General features: G+C 44.5%; 1 protein-coding gene across 1 annotated transcript in view; it reads right to left on the bottom strand.

The window, feature by feature from the left end:
• Nucleotides 1-21506: 21506 nt before the first annotated feature.
• Nucleotides 21507-23028, bottom strand: part of LOC138510667 (vomeronasal type-2 receptor 26-like) — a 425236-nt gene continuing 423714 nt past the window's right edge. Inside the window, exon 9 of the mRNA XM_069626449.1 lies at nucleotides 21507-22408. Coding sequence (XP_069482550.1) covers nucleotides 21507-22408 — 902 coding nt within the window. The remainder of the gene's footprint in view (nucleotides 22409-23028) is intronic.

Raw genomic sequence — 23028 nt, 5'->3', positions numbered from 1 at the left:
AGTGGCATGCACATGGGTTACCTGCCTTGCATACATTTGTCCCATAGACTGAGGAGGTTGCTGGGTGTCATGAGGACACGTTTTCCCACCGCCAAGGTGCTTCTCTCATCTACAATACCACGAAGAGTATGGCCTACTGCTCATGGATATTGTTCCGTGGCAGACGAAGGAAGGTGTTTCATCAACAGAAGGATGTAGACTTTTTTGTCTGCTTGTGGAATGTTCTTCTGCAATAATGACCTTATTACTTGTGGACATGCGGAGTGTTTCCAAGAGAATGGTATTTGTTGACATTCTTTGGCAAAGCAGTTTCGTTTTCGCGTCTACAGGATGCAGTGAAGAGTTTACTGAAGTAATATGCATAGAATAAAACACAAAAGCTACATAAAACAGTAGGATCTACACAATAGAAAAACAAACAGAGTAGCCCCTTACTACGAACTCCCCCTGCCCTGGTTATGATATGATATGGCATTTATAACGCTCCTATACACAAGTGTTTCAAGTTGCAACAAGTGGTTGCAAGTTATTCCCCCACGCCCGCACGCATCACAAATTCAAAACGCAGGGATTTTGCGCGCGGCGCCCACGAAAATGGAACTGTGGGGAGTGGCCAATGACTTGCTTAGGATGTACAGCAATAGGAAGAGGGATTCCTGCTGCACTGGGGACCGGCCATTGATTTACTTGGGGACCTGCACGTGCCACATTCGATGCTCCTCACCTTGCTGGCCTGTGGAAATGGGGCTGTATCAATTGCCCTATCATGTGCTGCTCAGGGTATGCGTCAGAGGAAAGCGAACCAATTGGAAGAATATCTCCACCTGCTGTACTGGGGCGTGGCCCTGTCGGTACTTGGAGAAAGGCACGTGCCATATTCTGCGTTTGTGAGCATGCTGGCCAATATAAATGTAACTATGCACTTTGGCCAATGAGGTGGTCAGGGTGTGCATTGCAGAAAACAGCAATAGGGAGAAGTAGTCATCCTGCTTCACCGGGGCGCCTCCCGCGCAGTGATTGGGGAAAGGCACATGCCACATTTTGCCCTTCTTACCATGTTGGCCAATGGAAATGGGACTATGGCCTTTGGCCAATCAGCTGCTCTGGGTGTGCGTCTCAGGAAAGGGAGGCATTTACTTTTCCAGAACTTTGTGTACTGTGGCTGGCAAACATGGCAAGGCACACAGTTTTCGTTGTGGGTGATTACTTTGGGAAAGATCTGTGGGTGTATGCGTTTCAAGAAGACTTGCCTAGCAATTTAGGTTTGGAGGGAGTTATTCCCCACTCCCGTGCACGTGCAGCATGAAATGTCTGCAAATATCGCGATAGTTGCAGGGTGGCACGTGGTTCATACGCCCCTTTTGCAGATGACGTCCATAGAAATGGGCCTGCAGAGGCTACAGGATTGGGCAATGAAGTTTGTGGTTGTGGTATGTACGGATCGACGGAGCTACACTGTGCATTTGTTGATAGAAATGCAGAGGGTGCCATTATGGGTGTGTGTTTTACGAGGCACAGCGTGCATATTTTAGGGTATTCCAACATACATTTAGTGAAAGTGAATGCAAAACACTGTGCACTCGCTACTCATTTACCAATCTATGATGTACATGTGTAGTGCTATGGACTAGGTACAATGAAGTGCCTGATTTTGGTTTGTGTGTGTAATACGCAATCATGATGACATTATTGTTTTTCATCATGCAGGGAACATTGCACAGCATGTTACGTGAGTTTCAGTGCTGTTTGCAATGAAGGAGGCACTTGCCCAGTTCATGTATTCCTTTCCGATCTCTTGCATAACTTTCTATCGCAGTTTACAGCTACTGATGTGGCAGCGTCATTTTCTATTTGGTCCATCAATGGAGACAGCGCAATACATATTTGTGCATTTCTTTGTCATGTGCCAATGGCATACTTCGACCTTGGCATTATGACGTTTCACAGCATGCATACTTTTCCCTACCTACAGCTTTCGTCTTACTGTGCCAACTATCTCGATTTCTGAACACCCCATCTAAATAAGCTTGGTGCCTTTCTTGCAAGTAGAGTAGTGATATTTTCTTGTAGTAAGTGTTGCGCTGTGACTGTCTTCAAAACGCTCTGCAACACATAAAGAAACCTCTTTGTGCAGCTTACTCCTTTGTAACCGACTGCACTGCAGTGTTTTGCACAATGGCACGCCTCCCAAACTGCATGAGTGCATTGGCAATTCCGTTGTTCATCTGTGAAAGGTGATTTATTTTTAACCTTTTTTAGTTTGCAAGTGCATTTTTATTTATTATTGTGTTCCTGCACAAGCCAGGAAGGAAAGCTAGGAAAGGTCCGGTACAGAAGGGGCAGCACCTGCTGAGATACAATAGGGGACTTGTGGCAAACGGAATTATTGGGTGGCCATAACCTATATAGGCGGCACTCATTGTAATGCTCCTGTAACGACCGTTGCCATGCACTTCCAAGTACCTTCCCTGTGCACAGTGGCGCATTGCACTACATGTACAATGCAATGCCCTTTGCTGGGTACGAATCTGTAGTGAAGCATATGCTTTGAAAGGTTGTTTTACAGCTCCGCTGCCCTACAGGAGTGCCCCTCTTGTTGCCCTCAGCAGATGTGGCAAATGCTGCACATAAAAGTACCCAATGTCATTCTTTGAAAGGAGGTAGCCGACCCACTGCTCCTTTGTCCTTCAATTTGAGTTGTCGTCACATGAAGTACAAACACTTTATGTTACGGCATTACTGTAAGCTGTACCAATCACTGATCTACATACATTGTGGAATACAAGAATGTTTACAACAACGCCAACCACAGCTTCTTTACGTATGCCAATAAGGCATTTATTCTGTGCAAACCATGCACATACAGTGCTTTTCTAACCACCAGTAAGATTCTTTGCGCTCTGCATATTCTGCTGATTCCTTACTTGCCTTTACATGCACTAGTATGTGCGTGCAGAAAGGTGCACCAGCTTTGCAATTTTGCAGCCTTACTACAAACTGTTCCACTTGCAGTTACATGTTTTCTTCAACTGTATAACCGGCACACGACCTGTTCATACTTTCCGCCACACTGCTTAGTGCACACACAATGTATCAGTTTCACGGATCATGGAAAGGGTAGCAGCAGATAAATCTAAGTAATGCCACATTTAACACGCCCATATCACAGTGCAGGTTGCTGTTCTTTGTTTACCAGTGACCTTATACAGTTAGGTGTACTTTAGCCACACATTGCTAAGTTTGCAGAGCCTCCCACAAAGTGGACAGCAATACTTTACATGCGGTAGCCTACTGCATGAATACGTAGGGCTGGCGACAGGGGCGGTGTTATCAGCATACAGTGCATGACCTATTCATGGGTCTAGGTGTTGAACGTACACATGTGTGCTTCCACAATTACTTCAAAAGTGCATTTGAAGATGCGTACATGTGGACACTAATGGAGTCCTACAGATACTTGCTGTGTAATTGCACATACGCCAAACAGGGGAAGTCTATATATGTTACTAAACTTTAAAAAACTCCCCTACAGCAACGTTATGCTTAAAGTGCCCTATGGAAAAATGGAAAATGGAAAAACGTTGTTTCAGGAACGTTATGGTTACAGGTAAAACCGAAAACCCCACGAAATTTGACATTTATGGTAAGCTAAGCAACCATAACTCGTGCCAAAAGTGTGCAGTGCAAGGAATAACACCCATGAAATCAGAAATGCAATCACAAATCTCATTCGTGTCATCACTGATGACATTAGGAGGGAGTCAATGATTTCTTCTCTCCACTGATAGCCTGGCCGTCCATTGCTCTGCTATTTAGCTGGGGCTTGGAAGGGAAGGTAGGCCAAGATGCCGCCAAGATGCTGTCAACACCACTCCAATAGCACTAGACCTCTAACGCAATTGTAGTCCACTATTGCACTTGCACTTTATCGACTCATGTATCATATTGATCTATGTGTCAATAGAATTGTTAGCAATGTATGATTTTATTGTTCACTGTACGTAGCTATTTTAGGCATGTTTTAATACTGATAATTATACAAGTTAATATACTGTATGCAGTCAGTTTGGCTTTTTTGGTCATTTCATTTTTGCAATGTATTATGGCACTGATTGATATTTTACTGTATTATGAATTATATTGCAGTGTGCTTTTATGGTACTGGTTGCTGATATAAAGCTGAACTGAACTGATATAAATACCAAGCCACGTAGGGAAACTGTAGATGACACCTTGGAGAGTATGAGGATTGAAAGCCCTAAACATGATGTATTCTCACCATCAAGTCTGCGGGAGATGGAGAGGGGGGAAAGAGGTGAAATTAGAAATGATAGCTGCTGGGAGGATGACTGTCTTGGATCATTTCAAGATAGATGTGGCTGTCGAGTCCCAGCAGAATGTGGAAATATCCCCAGAGCTAGCTGGAATTGGAGGATTTACCCCACAATGATAGTGACAAGTGAGTTGTATGAACCACCACAAAAAGAAAAGGTTACATATAATGAGTGTAAAAACACTGAATTAACAAGAGTAGATGATTGGTAGTGGTTACCCAAAATGCTGCGTAAGCATGCACAGAAACTTACCTGATGGGCAAAGTAACTGTCAGCACATACTTTCTTGGTATTCGAGTGGACATTTTCAATTTTTGTGTAACTCTATAGTTAAGAATTGAGTTTATTCACAAGAATATTTGTAATTCAATCAATCTTGTTGATGAGCCATTTACTTATTGATGGGTATACAATGTATAGTTCATCTGCTCATCAGGCCCCTGGGCCTGACTGATGGACTGGGCCTTGCCATCAGAAATAATTTGTAATTGGATGAATTCATGAAGGAATCACATGGTTTTAACACCAGCAATTACTTTGAAATATTTTACTTCAAAGTAATTACGGGTTAAGGGGTTAAAAGAGGGTGGGGAGGGGTTTGGGGCATGATTAGTAGTGAAGGGGAAGGGCTCATCAGGGCGAATCCCCAGATTAAGAACACAAACCACATTGGGCCTCATTACGACCCTGGCGGTAAGGGGTTTACGCCAGCGTTAGCTGCGCCGACCCCTTACCGCCAATTACGAGTTCCCAAAGCGCCTTGGTCGTTTTAACGCCCGCTTTTTGCGGGCGTTAAAATCCATGGCGCTATGGGACCTTGGTGTTAATTACGCCACCGTAATCTACGGTGGCGTAATTAACGCCTTCCCCACTCCCATTGAGCCCTATGGGGCCGAAATGGGAATGGGTAAGGGTAAATGGGTCAATGGGGACTTACCGCCCCGCCAACCTCGGAATGGGGCGGTAAGTCCGCCATCCGCCATGGCGTAAACGGACTTTACGCCATGGCGGTAAAGTCCGATAATGGCAGAAAAAATCCGCCAGGGTCGTAATGAGGCCCATTGTGTTTGTGTACTTTTAGTTCACATGAATGATAGGTTTGGTATGGTATTGTTTATTTATAAAGCGCCTATGCACAGGCAAGTGTTTTCCTGGGTGTAGTCCCCGTTGTGTACATTTCGAGCTTTTAGAAGCAGTAATGTGTTTGTAGTAAACATTTAGAATGCTTTTATAAGCAATAAGCTGCGTGTTGGGGGAGTACAGAATGATTCAAAAGCAGTACTCTGCTTGTGGCATAGTATGGAATGTTTGCAATGCAGTTTATGTTATGTATTATATTTTTAAAAAAACAGAAAACAGCAATAAATTGAGGAAAGATAAGAAAATTGCCCAGGCTGTGGTGTCTGATGTTAGGCAGAATCCTGTGCAGTGCCCTTAGGGACCACTACACACAATTAAGACTACAAGTGGTAATACAAGTCCACCTTTGGTACAAGCCTGCGCTACTATGTTAAAGTGGTAGCAGTAGCGGAGCAGCCAGGCCTATCTCAAGAGTATATGAGCAGTAGCAGAGATTACACAAAGAGACCACAATTACTGTGACTCAAGCAAACACTGACTCAAGGTTTCAGGTAAAAAATATAAGTGCATTTATTTTTAAACCATTCATTATAAACACAACACTTCTATTAATTCAAAACCACACTTAAAATACACTACAACCAACCAATTCACTTGATACAGTATAACTCAAGGTAAGTACCCTATGTTTTAACAGACCAGTGTTGTGAAACAAAAGACGTCACCGGGAATACATATGTGATCACTTTTTGACAGTAATGACAGTTCGGTCTTACTAAAGATACGCGGATCCGCGGCAGGAAATGTTACCGGGGCAAAAACACACTTAGCACCTGAGTTAACCAGAGATAGTTGGGGGCAAAAATCACAGGCAATACTTTTGTCAGGGCAGACAGAATCAGAGAATGCTAGTTGACAGATATTCAAGAGGCAGTAGGTCGGAGCCAGTCTCAAGTGGAACTGGGTTCCTGTTGTCGAGGATCACACAGTCGGACAGTTCAAGATTCAACGCTGCCAGGAATACTTAGATATTGTCAACAGAGGAAGCAAAAGTTAAAAGAAGGAGGGAAGGTAAGGACAAGCCTGGAGGAGGAGAAAAAGGATTCACCCTAGCTCCTCGAAACAGAACACAGTACCTTACTCAAGTAAGACACTGGTGCCACGGCAGTGGTTCCTGGTAGTTTCCTGCAGACTCACGGTTCCTGGAGCTTTGGCAAGAAGGAGGATGTCTGAAGGGGTCTGCACTACGCAGGGATGAAGCCAGCAGCAGCGACGGTGAATAAAAGGTGCGCTCCTTAAAAACAGGAGAGGCTCTTCAGATGGCTATCCGGACCACTACAGCAGTGTGCAGTGATTTCGACCAAGAAGAGGATCCTCTGGCTGTGGAAGATGAGCTGGTTGACCCCACCAGGCTCAAGGGAAGAAGACTCTGGACTGGATCTTCGCTGGTCGTCGAAGGGTAGATAGCTCAGGACTGCAGCAGGACTTCACCGGGACGGGATAGTTGCAGCAGCCGTCTTCTTCTCTGCTTCTCTTCAGTTCCTTGTAGTTCCAGTGGCGACTCTGACTTCCAGCCCAAGAGTCCTGCCTTTTATGCGAAAATCCCCCATTCACACAGCCTGGCTGTCAATCACGCAGCAGGGGGGTTGTCCAGCCCGGACGACCACCTCAGCCAATCATGGCAAAGTGCGACTTGGGTTTCCTAGGATACCCTGTGCAGGGGGTGACTACACCCCTCCCTCACATTCAGCCCACCTAGACACCCAGGCCCCTAGAGGAGGGCTTCTTGGCAGAAGCCCACCAAAAGCCGGTGAACAAACAAGGCAAACATGGTTTGCCGCGCAAAGTAAAACACAAGAAGGACTTTAACAAAAAAGAAATGGCTAATAAACCCGACAGTATTTGGTCAAGCAGGTTTATGTTCGAGGCTAACATAATAGCCTAAAACAATACCACGTTTATATAGTATAAACGCGGTCAAAAAGTTAGGGTAGATACCAATGCCACCAGCCAAGTCTAAATGTTAAAAGAGCAAAACAAGGCTCTAGGAGGTACAGATAAAAAGGGCTAAGAAGTAACCCTTTCCAATACTCCATGTAAGATGGGATGTACTGGATCTGTGGTTAAATGACTATGTAAAGTTAATGGCAACTTTACCCTTTTCTGGGGGACAGTAGTCAGCCCCAGAAATGGAGTCAGTGCGAAGTCTAAAAGACAACCCTGTGTCACTGCACTGAAGGTGCTGTGTAACGCACAAAAGAAGGGGCTACTGAAGTGGTGTACTCCAGAGCCCACAATCACAAAAACAGATGAAATACACCTGGCAAAACATGGGTAAGAGTGGGGGGAAAGCTCACACACCAAGTGGAAAAAATAAACTCCAGAAATCCAGCAAAGCTGCTGAGGGACTCACTAGGTAAGGGGAATTAGCCATAGAATGAGAATTCTCCCTAACATCTAATAATCGGAAGTTGATCAAATTTGAGTAATGGCTGTATTAAAGAAAATCATAATAATATTAATACCATTGAATCAGACATAGTCATAAGCGAGAGAATAAAGGGGGTGGTAAGAGATGGACAACCTCAAGAACTGAGACGAGATATCTCTGACAATGTAATAGTGATAAATCATAATGTTAATACATCAAACCCCAATAGACCTAAAGTAATGGCTCCTGTGAATGACATTCAAGACAATCCATGTGAGAATGGGAGTACAGTTCAACCATCAGATAATAAAGAGGTTGTTGGTGATACTAATAGAGCGAACGTTAGCAAAAAGAACAAGGGATAGGTATCATGCACTGTGTTTTAGAGGCAGTGCATTGTCTGTTTACCAATTAAATGAACATGGAATCTAGACTTGACTCAATGGTTGGAGGCGCCACCCATAAACAAACAGAGCATTCCAGAAGTCCTGATAGTAGAGGAGTGCCTGGATTAATTTATACAGCAAACCAAATCTATCTTCCAGAACTTCAAATATTGGAAAAAGATACTTCTGAACCTCAAAGTGAAGAACTGAGTAGACACTCTGATCATGAAAAGATAGGAAAGGCAGACGCAATACGAGCCCTACAAATGAAGTCTATGTCTGGCATAGACACACATCCTCCCTAAATAGAGAGGCAGTCCTTAAACTATTACAAGGAATTGTACCACTTATAGAAATTAATAATGAAGACATCACAGTGGTTGATCAATTAGAAGACAGGCTCAATGTTAGCTCTAATATATGGCTTAGAACTGCATCAACCAAGGATTACATATTGTGATATGAGGATGACCTCTTTAAACTTGGCTATTGCTGTATGGAGGTAGGCATGCCGAAAAAACGTATAACACATAGTGTATGGATAGTATGGAATGCAGACATAAACAATGCATTCCCAAAGAAAATTGGGGTGTCTCTCTAATATACAAACAGAGTAATCAAATACTAAAGACCACGCATCCCAACTCAGCAAAAGAAACCAACATAGAGAAAGCCAATGAATCTGATGGATACTGGCAATGGCTTCCCACTGTCTTTGTGACTCATTTTTTCACAAATTAGTCAATAACAATAACTTGCTTTGCTCATGGAACACATGTGCCCAAGCACACCTGTCAGCAGAGGATGGTCTGTTGTCCAACATTATCCTTTATAGCATTGTTGCTCCCAAGGAGACATGGATGACAACCATGTGTGAAAGTGAGGGTCGCAGTGCCTCGCAGATCCTAGCTGCTAAGGAGCCTATTGGGCGACCAAAGGGTGGGCTTACGGTCACAGTGGGAGATCCATGGAAAATGGGACATCAATTGCTTCAACACTGATGGTACAAGCAGTGAATTGATAGATAAAAAGGAAATGGTACTAATGAATGCTCATTATCCTCCTAACCTAGCTGCCCAAACACGAAATATAACTATAGTTAAAAATATTCTGTGTAAGATCACCCTCGAGACCCCAATCATAATTATTGGTGATTTTAATGCTTGAAAAGGAGAACATTCAGGTGGGTTGTCCGTTCAGAGTGTGTCCGCCCCACATAAGTTGTGGGAGAGTAAAAAACATGGGCAACGATGGGCTGAAGTGCTATATTCACACAATGTGATTATGTGAGGGTGATGCAGGGAAGGCATATGCTAGAATAAGTGGAAAGAGTGCATTCACCTTAGATGATGTCTATGTTAATGAGAAGGCACTTGGACTAGTTGAAGATATGGTGATTCTAATACACGAGGAAAGTGATCACATGCCTGTCTGTGTAATGTTAAAGACACAGCGGAGCTGTGATAAGTATGAACAAAATGGAGACATTTTTTATAAATAATGGAGTAAACAGAATACAATGGAATCCTGCAAATCTAGCGGCAGTGAGAACTGTGTGTGAAAGGGCACTTAACATGCTAATCAAGAAATGGATAAATAAGAGTTTACTATATGAATGTCCTATTATAACAGGATTTGAGACAATGATTGTAAATATCAGGGAGGCAACGGCATTGAAACGTAAGTACAAAAGTACTGGTGAGCGTTGGAACCGTAAGAGTGTTCGTGGTCATGGTTATGGCCATCACGTAAAAGTTACCAAAAAGAAACTGAGATATGATATTACAAATTCCATTGAAACTGGTTCTTTGTTAAAAACAGCAATAAAGACTTCGGAAGCCATCTAATCTCTCAAAATAGCCTGTCGCAGGTGGTTGAGAAAACACCTAGAGTTATGTAAAAATGAAGTATGGATCTAGTTGGACTATCATGCAAGATCAAACAACACTACAGGTATCTGGTCGGTGCTGGGGGGTGCTGCGCAAAAGCGACTCCCGATCAACAATGTGCCAGAGGAGGCATGGGCTACACACACTGGGAACACACTAGGGTCTGCAATCTTGAATGATGCAACTCACAAAGAAGAAATTGCAAAGTGGATTTGTCAATCTTCCATCTATGATATCACTGCAATGATAATGAGATTACTCGAGCTGTCGGGCCAGATGGCACTAGCGATGCCTTGGTAAAAAATGGCCCCAGCCAGTGCGTTGGTAAAGACGGTCAGGTTCCGACATCTTGGAAAGAGAGCACTATACTTCCAGTCTACAGAAAGGGTAGCTGGAAGAATCCAGCAAACTACTGTATGTTAGCTATGCTCGAAATACCGGAAAAATGTTTTTCAAGGGTCCTCCTAATTGAGTTAAATCAATGGATAAAAAAAAATAACATTCTACCTTGCAATCAGACAGGCTTTAGAATCAAAGCTAGTAGCACCCACAACCTCCTCACACTAATAACAACTATAGAATATGCTTGGAAGAGGCGCGTTCTCCCAGTCTATGGTGCGTTCAAAGATTTGAGTGTAGCGTTCAATACTGTAATGCGGAACTTGTTGAATGGAAAATTCCACGTGGCCTACTGCATATTATTAGATTGCTACATGTTGACACTAGCGTGAGAGTGAGGATAGATGGACAGGTTAGAATACATAGAAGCCTTCCCAAATAGCTCCACAATTAGACAGTACCTTTTGCTTAAATTTAATAGAACTCAGGGAGCTGGAAATTGAAGGAGCAAAATTGGGTATTCCTCGGGCGGAACATTTCTATTTGTATTTATATTTATTTTATTTATAAAGAGCACCAGGCCCGAGGGCATCCGGGCGCCTCATTTGGTTACAACATGGTGAATTACATAGTTACAGTTTATACTTTACAGGATGCAGTTATATACATAAGAAAAGGAACAAAGTGTGCAAAAACAAAAACTATTTACATGCAGTGAAGTAGCAGGCTACTTCATTGGTGTCGACATATTGGTGTCGATTATGTGGAGAAACCAAAACCGAACCCACAGAACATATAATATGTCACTGTCTGAGTCTAAACAATATTAGGAGAAAGCACATGAAAGCCTATTGCAACCAAATACATTGTGATGAATTGACACAGTTGTGTGTACTGTTGTTACAGGGAGACGATATTTGCCTTATATATCACATGATGACATATTATACTGTATCCATGGGAATTCTACAGGAGTTATCCAAATGGACCTTTTAGTTATCTTAGATAGTACAAACTGTAGATGGATAGAAATATGAATTTTATCACATCAATGAATTGTTGTATGTTTCTACTGTTTTAATATGTTTTATGTTAGTATATAGAAAGTCAGAATTGGCTGTAAGTATATTAAATACATAAATATACACTGTTACAAGACTCTTTTGCGAAGAGGTGCGAGTGATAAAGTTCCATTGTGCTATTTGTGGTTATATCTTTTATTTTATACTTGTCTTGTTGATTGTCTAAAAAGAGGAGCACATACTGTTACATTCACTGCATCATTTTTTATTCCAACGTGTAGAGTCCAGTCTTTTCCAATCATTGCATTGTTGTCTTCCATCCTCCTCCTTTATTTCGCTGTCTCCATTCTGTAGATCATGAGCCTGCTATGAAGAAAGTCTGTGCCTGATGTATGGGCTGAATTCCCACCTCCTTTTTTATATTGTGTTCTCACTGGACACTGGGCAGGAGATAATAGGAGGCAATTTCAGGAACACTCAGGTAATGTTTTACTTTTTCCCCTTTAATAGACTACAGTCGCCCAAACTGCCAGACACCCCACAAGACTTTGAGACCATGATAATAGCAGATAGGTGCTACACCATCATCAGCAGCATCAGATAGATTGATTCTGGGTGTTGCACATAAAACCATGTTAACACTTTACAATAAGGACAACAAGTCATCCATAGTTGCATGATGTAAGGAAAACACAACTTATCAATATTGCAGCAAAATTATTAACCACATATATACGTTTCAAAACCATAATCTAAACACATTTCATAGCATGAGCCAGAAGAGATAATAAATAATCATATTATAAGCTCTTCTCTTCTAGCCCAAGCCACTCTCAGATCACTTTCCCTAGAGAAAGGGACATTGTGTTTGGTGAAGGAATGACAGATAAATTGACCTTCTTAACTCGGCAGATCTCTATGGACTTGAGGACATGTTTAATCCAACTGACCCTTCCTCTACTGCATAGGCGGCATAACAAATACATTATTCATTGTTTTCGTTTTTTTGCCTTATTGGAACAGCCACATATACGTGAAGTGACTTTGGACCAAGGCAACATATAGTCAACCAGAAGGACAATACCTTATGTGACTTTCATTAAGAGATTTTCGGTTGAAAAGGGTTCGATCAAGTCAAGTTATTCCTAAAACTTACCAAACTCACTTGAGTGATTAGCATCTAAATACAACAGTGCCATTTTCATTCCATATCACGTTGTCAACATATTATTTACCACTCAGTCCTCATTGCATATTTGGTTTCCTCACATATAAGTGTACACCTGTTCTAGGTAAAAGCAATAGTATTGCATAACCAATATCTATTAAAAACATATTGAGGTTCCTGGACCATGGAGATGGGAATACCCAGACAATAAGGCCAATTCAAAAAGGCTATCAAAACACCTCTCTTTAACTCTGCAGATTAGTATTGTTTCTCTCTCTCATGCCTGACCTGCTCCCTCTGATCTATCTGTCCCTTTGTTTTGGTTTGCGCTCTGATGCCTATGGGCTTGTGGTGCGTGAAAAATTACAAATAAATAAATACATAATTTAGGGCTGCTCTCGACCTATGCAGTGATAGAGCAGAACAGATCTTTAAGCAAAACATAACTGACCTGAAAATAACATTGTACTCAATACTCTTCATGCAGTAACTGGGTGATACTATGGGCCTCATTACACGGAAGGCGGTAAGGGTTAACGGACACCGGTAATGGTACCGGTGACCGTTAACCCTTACCGCCTTATTACGAGGTCCCTTTGCGGGTTGGTACTTTAATGCCTGCTTTTTAGCAGGCCCTTCAAAACCAACCCGCAAAGGGATCAGGGTGTTAATTACGGTACCGCAATTTGCGGTACCGTAATTAGCACCTTCCCTATTCCCATTATGCACTATGAGGCAAAATTTGGGAATGGGGAAGGGCAATGGGGGAAGGGGGAATTACCGCCCCGCCAACCTTGGAATAGGGTGGTAATTCCCCTTTCCTCCAAGGCGGTGCCGGTATTTTACCGGCATGGACCAAGGTGCTAATAGCACCTTGGTCCACCGCCTACCGTGTAATGAGGCCCTATGTATCCTGTACCACAGGAAGACACACTCAGAGAGGACACACTACATCTCTGTGCCCCTAAAGATGAAATCCCAGCCCTGACAAACACAGGGTAACACCAAGATCTTCCCTAGAGGGTTGAATCCCTTGAATAAACCCTTGGCAGCCACAACATCCGCTTCCACCAACACGCAGATGATACAAAGTTATATTTCAGGATTTCCTTCCCAACGAAAAATATTTCTCCAACAGCACGATTCGAATAGCCACCAACTTCATAAAACTGAAACCAACCAAACCTGACTACCTCTTTATCTGTACCTCTCTGAGACATAAACCCAACCTCACTGACTGGGTCAACAAACTCTGCACAGCCATCTTTCACATATCCATCTCAAGAGCAGTAAAATCCATAGGATTTTCCATTTCTTAACCCAGAACACAGGACATCCCTCGACTGGGAGTCTGATGAGGCAATTCCAGTATGGTCCTGTAAGGGCCTGGAAAGTTACAGAACCCCTCCACCCTATATCTTAGGTAAGCCAGCAGCATGTGTATCACACTCCACTCACCGCGTCCCATTTCCTCCCCCACTCTCAAATGCGAACCCCTAGCCTGCACCCCCGCTCTCATAGACCTCCATCCCACAGAACCTCACCTACATCACTCCCCTCACCACCCACAGTCCACCTACAAAACAAAAATTATGCGAATCACTGCTTATTCCACAGACCTACATGCAGAAGAGAATGCTGACTTCATCCCCACTAACAACCTAGAAACACTCTATATCGCAACGACACACACTTCAAGGATGTCCTCATGCCCACATATTGCAGAATCCAAAATAAGCACAGCCAATGAAAGTGTGGTGGAGTGTGTGGCATTATCAACCTCTTGGACATGCACCCCCCAGGGGTACCCACCCATGCATCCATGGAACTCCTCACTTGCCACTTCCCACTCACCCACTTTGAGGCAGCTACCTTCCCCCTGATCTACCAACCACCCTAACCCAACATGTCCTTTCTCAATTAAATCACAGACCTCATCACAACTGCATCTGTTAACAACACAAATCATATCTTCCTCCCTGCCCGCGATACAAAACACTCAGAAAACTAGTAACACTCTACTTGAACTACTCAGCACCATATACGTTAAACAGCTTGCCACATAACCAACCCACAACAAAGACAATACACCTGACCTGTATTTACCAACTCTCGGTCACTACATATCTTCCCCGGGGGCACTTGGACTAGACAAAGAATGCAGTCATACCCATTTTGCTCTATTACACACCGCTTCCCCATCGGGGCCCACCCAAATGTAATGCAGCGCTTTTTCAAGAACATCCCCATAGATGCACTGGAAAGAAACCTCATCATCTTGTCCTTCACATTCAATCCATTGTAGAATGTCGACACCCATGCACCACTACAACACTGGCTCAAAGTAACGCATCCACAGCAAGCATGTAATCCACAGGAAAGATAAGGTCTGAAGCAAATCCCAGCAAAATAGTCAACATATCACATATGACACTCATTACCACAAACAATCCACACTACTAGATAACAACCATCATGGATGCTGCCACCAAGTGAAGAATAGTCTCATAACAGTGAAGCATTGCATCAACCGACTACCAGACCTTCCAAGTCACAATCTACTGACAAATGCAAAACCATCAGCAGCTATTTCACAGAGAAGATAAGCAAGATTAAGAAACATATTGACAGCTCCAAACAAGGCACAGACATCCCATCCATACCCACCAATAACATGTCAAGATGGACAAAAGTCAAGACTAACACATTAACTACAAAGATGACTCCAGAAACCACCTCCATTGAAGCTCTACACATCCTGTACAAAGGGATCCTTGCTCACTCATCCTCCTTGATCTCACCGATGTTTTCAATATTTGACAATGAAGCCCTCCTCAATATCCTCACCAGACATATGGACCTTTAATGAACAGTCCTAGAGTGGCTCACCTCATACCGATCTCACAGAGACCAACTCATCCAAACCTACTTAAACAGATGCAGCAATCTGCAGAGTGTTGGCAAAGCTCAATTTCTGTCCCACGTCATCTCTTAAACTTAAAAGCAAGCTCTAATGTAACTCCTCATAAACACCAACATCTAGGTACACCGATATGGAGATGACACATAAGTTTACCCAATGATCAATTTCATAGACAATCTGCATCAACTCAATCACTTTCTGTGCTTCATCCATTATCCTCGGAAACCCCCCCAATCATGCCCAAGACCAAGACATTGCTGGTATAAAGCTCAATGGAATCACACCTCATCTCTCACCCAATGCAAAATCTCTCATCTTTATTACTGAGTGTAACATTTCATTGAACACACCCATCGCCAGGAAGATACACACAGCATTCCGCCATATTGTGCTTCTCTTCAGGCTTTGCATCTCTGCCCCTAGTTTCAGAACTTTATTTCAAGCCTTGCTCAGGTCCTACCTGGAAAGTGGAAACGTCTTAGTGGCAGGCATCCCAGATGGCATTTTGGCCCCTCTGAAAGCCAGCCTGCATGATTCAGGCACATCAACCCCATCCTCACTCGCTGCCTCTTTTAGCACACATCAAGTTCCATGTTGCCTACGTTGCCGAGATACTCCGGGCTCACGTGCACCAACAGAATGCAAAATATGAGCAGGCTAGAACCATAGAACTACAAGAGGAAATACCCCAGGAAATATGCCTTTCCTGGCTTTGTACCTTGCTTCTGGAAGAAGTTACCAATGTAGACAAGACTGGCCCCCTCTAGCCTACAGTTGAAGAAGGTGTTCGGAAAGATTTCCATTTATGGGGAATTTCCCCTCCAGTTGTGTGCCCCCAACTTGTTGCTGTTGTCTGACCATCCTAGCCTGACCTTTTGCCAGTGGAGCCCATCCTTCTGGGCTTTTGCTAATTTTGTTATGGGGAAACTGACATGCCATTAAGACGGTCAGAACTGGGAGACTTTGTTTCCCTTTGTCTTTCACTTTGTCGCTCTTCTTTAGTAACATTTTGTCAGTGCACAAAGTACCTTACAATACAGTGCAGTGGGTCCTTTTTTCATTTTGAAGGCCCTAGACACCCTCGAAGTATTTTTGGTGAATGTACAAATGTGCCTTTGACGGAGCTGGTTGCAGCTGTTACTTTTTATGTGTTTCCAACTCTTTTCAATGGTGCAAACCGCGTTTACCGCTTTTGGCCAAGGACAATGGCCAGTTCCTATAATAGCCATGTCACAAGGATCTTTGTTCTGTCCTTTGGTCATCTTGTCCCTTTGCCTTCCCCAGTTCGAGCTGAACTAGGAAATTCCTTATTTGGTCTTGCAGACCCCCACTCAAACCGAAGCTTTCAAAGGCTTCTGCATGCCTTGTGTGTGTGCGCCCAGGATGTGGGCTGGAGCTGTCTAGTTTCAATGCACATCCTGGGTGCCAGGATGTCTGGTGTGCTGGCATGACTGGGACCACCGTGGTCCATGATTGGTCCACATCTGGGATGGCGGTATGTGAGCAGATCTCCTATTGGTTTCTCTTCATTTTGGCGTGAAGGAGATTTTGGATGAGAGAAGGCATCTTTCACCCATTCCAGGTCCATCTTCTGAATTCACAAGGAACTTAGTAAAGGAGCCAAGTATCCTGAATCAACTAAGCGGATCCGTGGAACCGCTGGTGACCCGCTGGAAGGTTTGTCACCCTGAGCCCACTGTGGTCCTGTCGGACCCCCTGTTTCTGATGGTGCCTATAAGGGCTCTTCAACCTATTTGAATAGTGGGGCCAACTATTATCGACACCTCCAACTTAACGTGTAAGCAAGCTTTTTCTGAAGTGTTCCTGGACTGCCCCATGAACTGACCAGCTCATACGGGACCTTTACCCTGGAACTGCCGCCGTCTCAAGTTTTGACTTGAGCCTTTGCAGACTGTAAGCTCTTGTAATAAGGCACTCTCCCGTCATGTTTCGAATACACCTAGTATTCCTAGGTCTGGAATCAGGAGAGTACGCCTGAACCCGAGCATTCGTGGTCACAGTGTCACCCATCTGGGGTGAAAAACTTTGTGGGTGACTTGCTGCTGTGCTCCCCTGTGACCTAAGACTCACTGCATTGGAACTGGCTTGATCCCTTCACCAGGAGCGGAAAAATCGCCACTGTCCTGCCATAGAGTTGTTCCAGGAACGCAGCCTCTGAAAGCCGCAGAGCCGCGCAACTACAGGATTTGAACCTGCGACCGAAGGGGACTCGAATGCCGAAGTTTGGTCCGGAGTGCACCGAGGGTCGGTGAGTACTTGCAACCCTTACCGGTGGCCCCAGGCAGATCCGTCTGTTTTTGCACATGAGTGTCCCCTGAGGGCCACTCTTCAGCTATTCCCAACTCTTGGATCCTGTTCTGCCCTCTAGGGGAGACCCTCCTCAAATAGTGGGAACTTATTCTTCACTGCCTCAGCCGCATTGCCTAGTCACTATAGCCCCTTGAAGAGACCTCGTTTTTAACTTAACTTCACAATCACGTGCGCCAGAACTGAAAGTACATTTGAGCTCCAGCCTCCACTCATTTTAGGGACTGGTCTGCCTCTTAGCTAAGGTGTGAATTGTGAAGGACTACCACTGAGATATTTGCACTGTATAACCCCTTTCTTTGCAGGTTGTGGAACTGTACTGAGTAATATCCCCGTTGGCCATTGGTTACTGTATTTATGTTTGCTAGATTAGTGTTGTGTTAGTTTTGTTATTACTGCTGAAAAATGACTTTGTGTTTGACTTGAAAGGCTTTTAATAAATGTATATATATTTTTGATATACACCTGATTGAGATTAATTTGTGGTTTTGTTTGCTGTGTGTGCTCATTTTGGACATTCAATCACCCTCACCCCCCTGAGACCTAGTCTTCACCACCGCCAATGCAACCATGATTAGTCTGGCTTGTCCAGAAGGTTACCCTGTTCCTAGAAATTAGGCTGGCCTTCTGAACCTCTGCCCACCGGGTCAGAGGTCAGAAATCCATCTTAACAGAAGGCCATAAAAACCTTACTTTTCAAAGAACATCTCCACAATTTCTGATTGCTGTATCATCAGCAAGGCCATCACCCTCAAGCCCCCAAGTTACCATGGTGAGAAGTTCAGCATCATGAAGGCCAAAGATTCACCAGAATCAAGGGCATGTGCATGCTGGAATGCAGGAAGGAAAACACCAGAAGACATGGAGGCCTTCTCAGCCCACACACCCATACTCTGGAACCCACTCCTCAATACCACCAGACTCACCCTCTCACTTCTACACTCAAGAAGGAGCTCAAGAATCTCCTCTTCAAGGAATGGCTTCTTCCTAAAACCTAGGCCCACTCAACCTCCATTATCTCCCTAACCCTAAAATGAGAAATCTGATCTTCCTGTTTCCCTCCCTGGTTGCTTGTAGATCCCTCTCTGCCAAATTCCCTGCCCACCCTCTCCACTATTGGTAGCTCCTCACGCCCTTGTATTGACCCCTTGCAATCTGCTTCCTAAACCAGGAACTTCTGGATTTCACTTGTAAAGCAAGCTGTTACTTCCTGTAGATAGGTCTGCACGCAATAAAAACCCTAATAATAGTGATAATGTCACCACTCAAACCTATAGTCTGCCTCAGCTAGCACTGCACCCCACTTGTTACCCCTGGGTACAATCTCTGTGTACAGGGCTCAGGTGCTTTCTAGCTAGGTTTGCGCTTTATAAATCCCATACATACCTGGATACATCAAGCTGAACCTCACTTTCACAAACCATATAGATGTGGTCAATAAGGCATGCAACCCTACACTTCCAATGCATGATACAACTCATGCTTGCACAATACTACTTCCTCTATGCAGTTGAAGCTGTTATCCTCTTCAAACCGTACTTCATAAAGGCATTCCTAACAGGACTCCCCAACAACACTCGTGCCCCCTCCAAGCTATACAGAACAGAGCATCAAGACTCAAACCCTGCCAAAACACATAACTCACTCCTAGCAAGCTCAGCTCATTCCAAAACGCCAAAGAATAACCTTCAAAGGTCTCTGCATCATTATGGAAGCCTTCTACCACAGACCGACAAATTCAAGCACATCACCCACAAAAACAACCGTCCAGCCAATGAAAATGTCTGTGGTATGCATAGCAATTTGCAAGGGCATTTGCACACAAAAATGGTCTTCACCCACCACGCACCCAGAGCCTAGAATGCCCTTCCACCCCAAATCCACGCAGCCTCTTGCCTTTAGCAGTGCAAGATCCTCAAAACTACCTCTTCCCCCACCTAATGCAACTAAACCCCACCTGCCAATATCATTTTCTCTATATTGATCTTGCTCTCTTACTCTCTCTTACTACATTTTACCTCAATGTGTGTAAAGTGGTCCAGGATCCTCTGCATAGGGAGAGCACTGTATACAAGTTTAAATACATAAAGCAATAAGAGATGTTCCATTGCAAGTTCACTTTTATGGAAAGCCTTCTCATTTGATGTTAGCTTATCCAACTTTTCAAACCCCCAAAATCTGCTCATTAAAGTGTGGCCGAGCACACGTGTATCTTATAAATCTCTTGGGTGCTAAAAGTGAATGTTCCTCCCGCTTTCCTATTTAAGGTTTATTTACTTTTTTTAACTTGGTACTGCTGTACTCCATTTTGCTAAGCCCAAATAATTAAAGCTAGAAACCCTATCAATGTTTCTTAGTACCCGGCGAGGGCGCAATCAGAATGAAAGAGCCATTCTGCTTGGCCCTCGCCGAGTCAATACCAGGCCGGGAATCCCGCCGTCGGGATTCCACGGCCTTTGTCCCCGGCGTGGCAGCCCCTCAGCCAATGAGGCTGCTCGAAGTGGGGCTTTGCCCGCTCCGAGCCTCCCTGCGGCTGAGAGGCTACCTTCGCCCCCCACCGGGGACTCGGGTAAGTATTTTTTTAAATATTTTTATTCCCTTCCCTCCCTCCCACCCGTCCCCCCAATTTACCTTCTTGTTCCTGCATCCCCGGTGGGGGACGAGTGAAGCCTCCAGCCGTATGCAGACTCGGAGAGGGGCCATCCGCGCTCCGCGCCTCCACACACCTGGAGGCTTCCCTCGTCCCTCGCCGGGGACGCAGGTACATTTTTTTTTCTTCCCCCAGCCCACTCCTGCCCTCCCTTCACTTGTGTTACCAGCGCGTCCGCTCCTGATGGCCGCTATGGAAAGGACCATGGTGGCGGGCATTTTCTTTGTCATCTTTTTTTTTTTCTTCCAAAACGCTGCAGCATTTCGGGACAAAGAAAAACCTTTTAGTGCCACAGTCACGCAGTTGTTGCGGGCCGGGGTACTAATAGCTATATGCCCCTCGTTGCGGGGGCATTACCGACTCTGGTAATGCCACAGGGCCTTCGTTAAGGTGCTCGCTTCGCTCGGGGCCTATAACTATGGCCCCGGGGCATTACCTGAGTTGGTAAAGCCCCTGCCGCTTGGGGCATATTGCTTAAGTAAGACATCATTTAGCTCTATGCACTATTAAAATATCAAATAACATATTAGCAGCCTGGAAGGTGACACTGGCCAGTCAGGATGCTCAGAACATGGGCAGTATTGTCTGGTACATATCAGGGTTCCAAGCAGCCCGAGTGCTGCTATCGAGCGCCCCCTTCGCTTCCCCGCCACCCTCACCTCTCAGTACCTATGTAGTTTCCTACGCAGGTGTTATGTGTTTGTAAATAAAAAAGAGAAGAAATGTACCTTGGTGAGCATACCAGCACCGTGCCATGGATTCGAAGTCCCTTTTAAATGTTGTTGATGTCACGGTCATCAACATTGAAATCGGACTCAGGGAAACTTAAAGGTATGGGGCCGGGCTGCGCACCAAGGTAAGTTTCACTCAGCTCATAAATCGGGTGGCAGGCCATTACCGACAGGGTCGCCCCGCCGCCTCGGGGCATATTGCCCCAATATAATTTTCAATCACTATCAGTTACTCTTCGAATTTCCATATTCTTTGGTGTTTATATCTGGTCTGATCAGAATGATGTAACATTTGGGTATGAATATACAGCCTAGCAGTCCAGCACTGGAAGCCAAGATGGCAAAGATCTCCACGGCCACCATGTACCTGCCCTTAGTGCTGAGATAGGCTGGGATGAAAGATACCCAGACGCTGCAGAACACCAGCATGCTGAATGTGATGAGCTTGGCCTCATTGAATCTGTCAGGGAGGTTCCTGGCGAGGAAAGCTACTATGAAGCTGGCAAAGGCGAGCAGTCCCATGTAACCAATCACAGCATAGAAGGCAGTGCTAGAGCCCTCCGCACACTGCAGGATCATCTTCCCAGTTTCAGACTGCATGTCAGTGTGAGGGTGAGGTGGTGAGGTCAACAGCCAACCGAGACAAATGAGTACTTCCACCAGAGTGCAGAAGAGGACCATAGATGCAGACACTCGGGATCCCAGCCATCTGCTCAATCTGCTCCCAGGCCTGGTGGCATTAAAGGCAATGACAACAGTTATGGTCTTAGCTAAGACACAAGACACAGCAACAGTGAAGATAATCCCAAATGCAATTTGTTGGCTCAGACATGTCAATTTTGTAGGAGGTCCAATGAATAAGAGGGAACAGAGAAATGTCAACATCAGGGAAATGAGCAATGTATAGCTGAGATCCCTGTTGTTAGCCTTCACTATCGGCGTGTCCCGATATCGGAGAAATATTCCCAGCACTCCAGCTGTTATTACTGACAAGACCACAGCTACAAAGGCCAAGCCCGTGCCCAGGCTATCATAGTAGGAGAGGTAAACAATGACCTTATAAATGCAGCCGTCCTTCCTGATGTTGGACGACTGGTCCGCAGGGCATTTCATGCAGTTTGCCATGTCTGCAACAAAAAAAAAGAAAAAAACGTTTTTTGTACAGGATTCAACTTTTAATTTTATCTGAAATCACTTGGTTTATTTGCTTTACAACAGTGGTGTACAAGGGTTCTGGTAAGATATATTATTGAGTGACATATACACTGCAAGGATCTCTGTACAAGCTGAAGATTACAGATACAATAGCAATGTTTCTATTTGACTCTGTCGTATTAAATGAATCTCATTGGGCCTCATTACGAGTCAGGCCTTAAGGGGTTAACGGCGCCGTAAACGGCGCCGACCCTTAACGCCTGATTACAAGGTCCCTTAGCGCCATGGTGATTTTAACGCCTGCTTTTTGCAGGCGTTAAAATCCATGGCGCTAAGGGACCATGGTGCTAATTACGCCACCGTAATTTACGGTGGCGTAATTAGCGCCTTCCCCACTCCCATTATGCCCTATGGGCCAAAAATGGGAATGGGGAAGGGTAAAATGGGAAATGGGGATTTACTGCCCCACTCACCTTGGAATGGGGCGGTAAATCCGCCATCCACCATGGTGTAAACATAGTTTAAGTGAAATAAGGATCGTGTGAACCAGAGAGTCACGGAGAGCCGGGGAGTCACGGATAGCCGCAAGATG

This window comes from Ambystoma mexicanum, chromosome 6p (assembly GCF_040938575.1).
Source record: "Ambystoma mexicanum isolate Mex_15411 chromosome 6p, UKY_AmexF1_1, whole genome shotgun sequence".
Taxonomy (NCBI): Eukaryota; Metazoa; Chordata; class Amphibia; order Caudata; family Ambystomatidae; genus Ambystoma; species Ambystoma mexicanum.
Note: the sequence above shows the minus strand (reverse complement) of the source record. Positions and strands in the feature narration are given on the sequence as shown.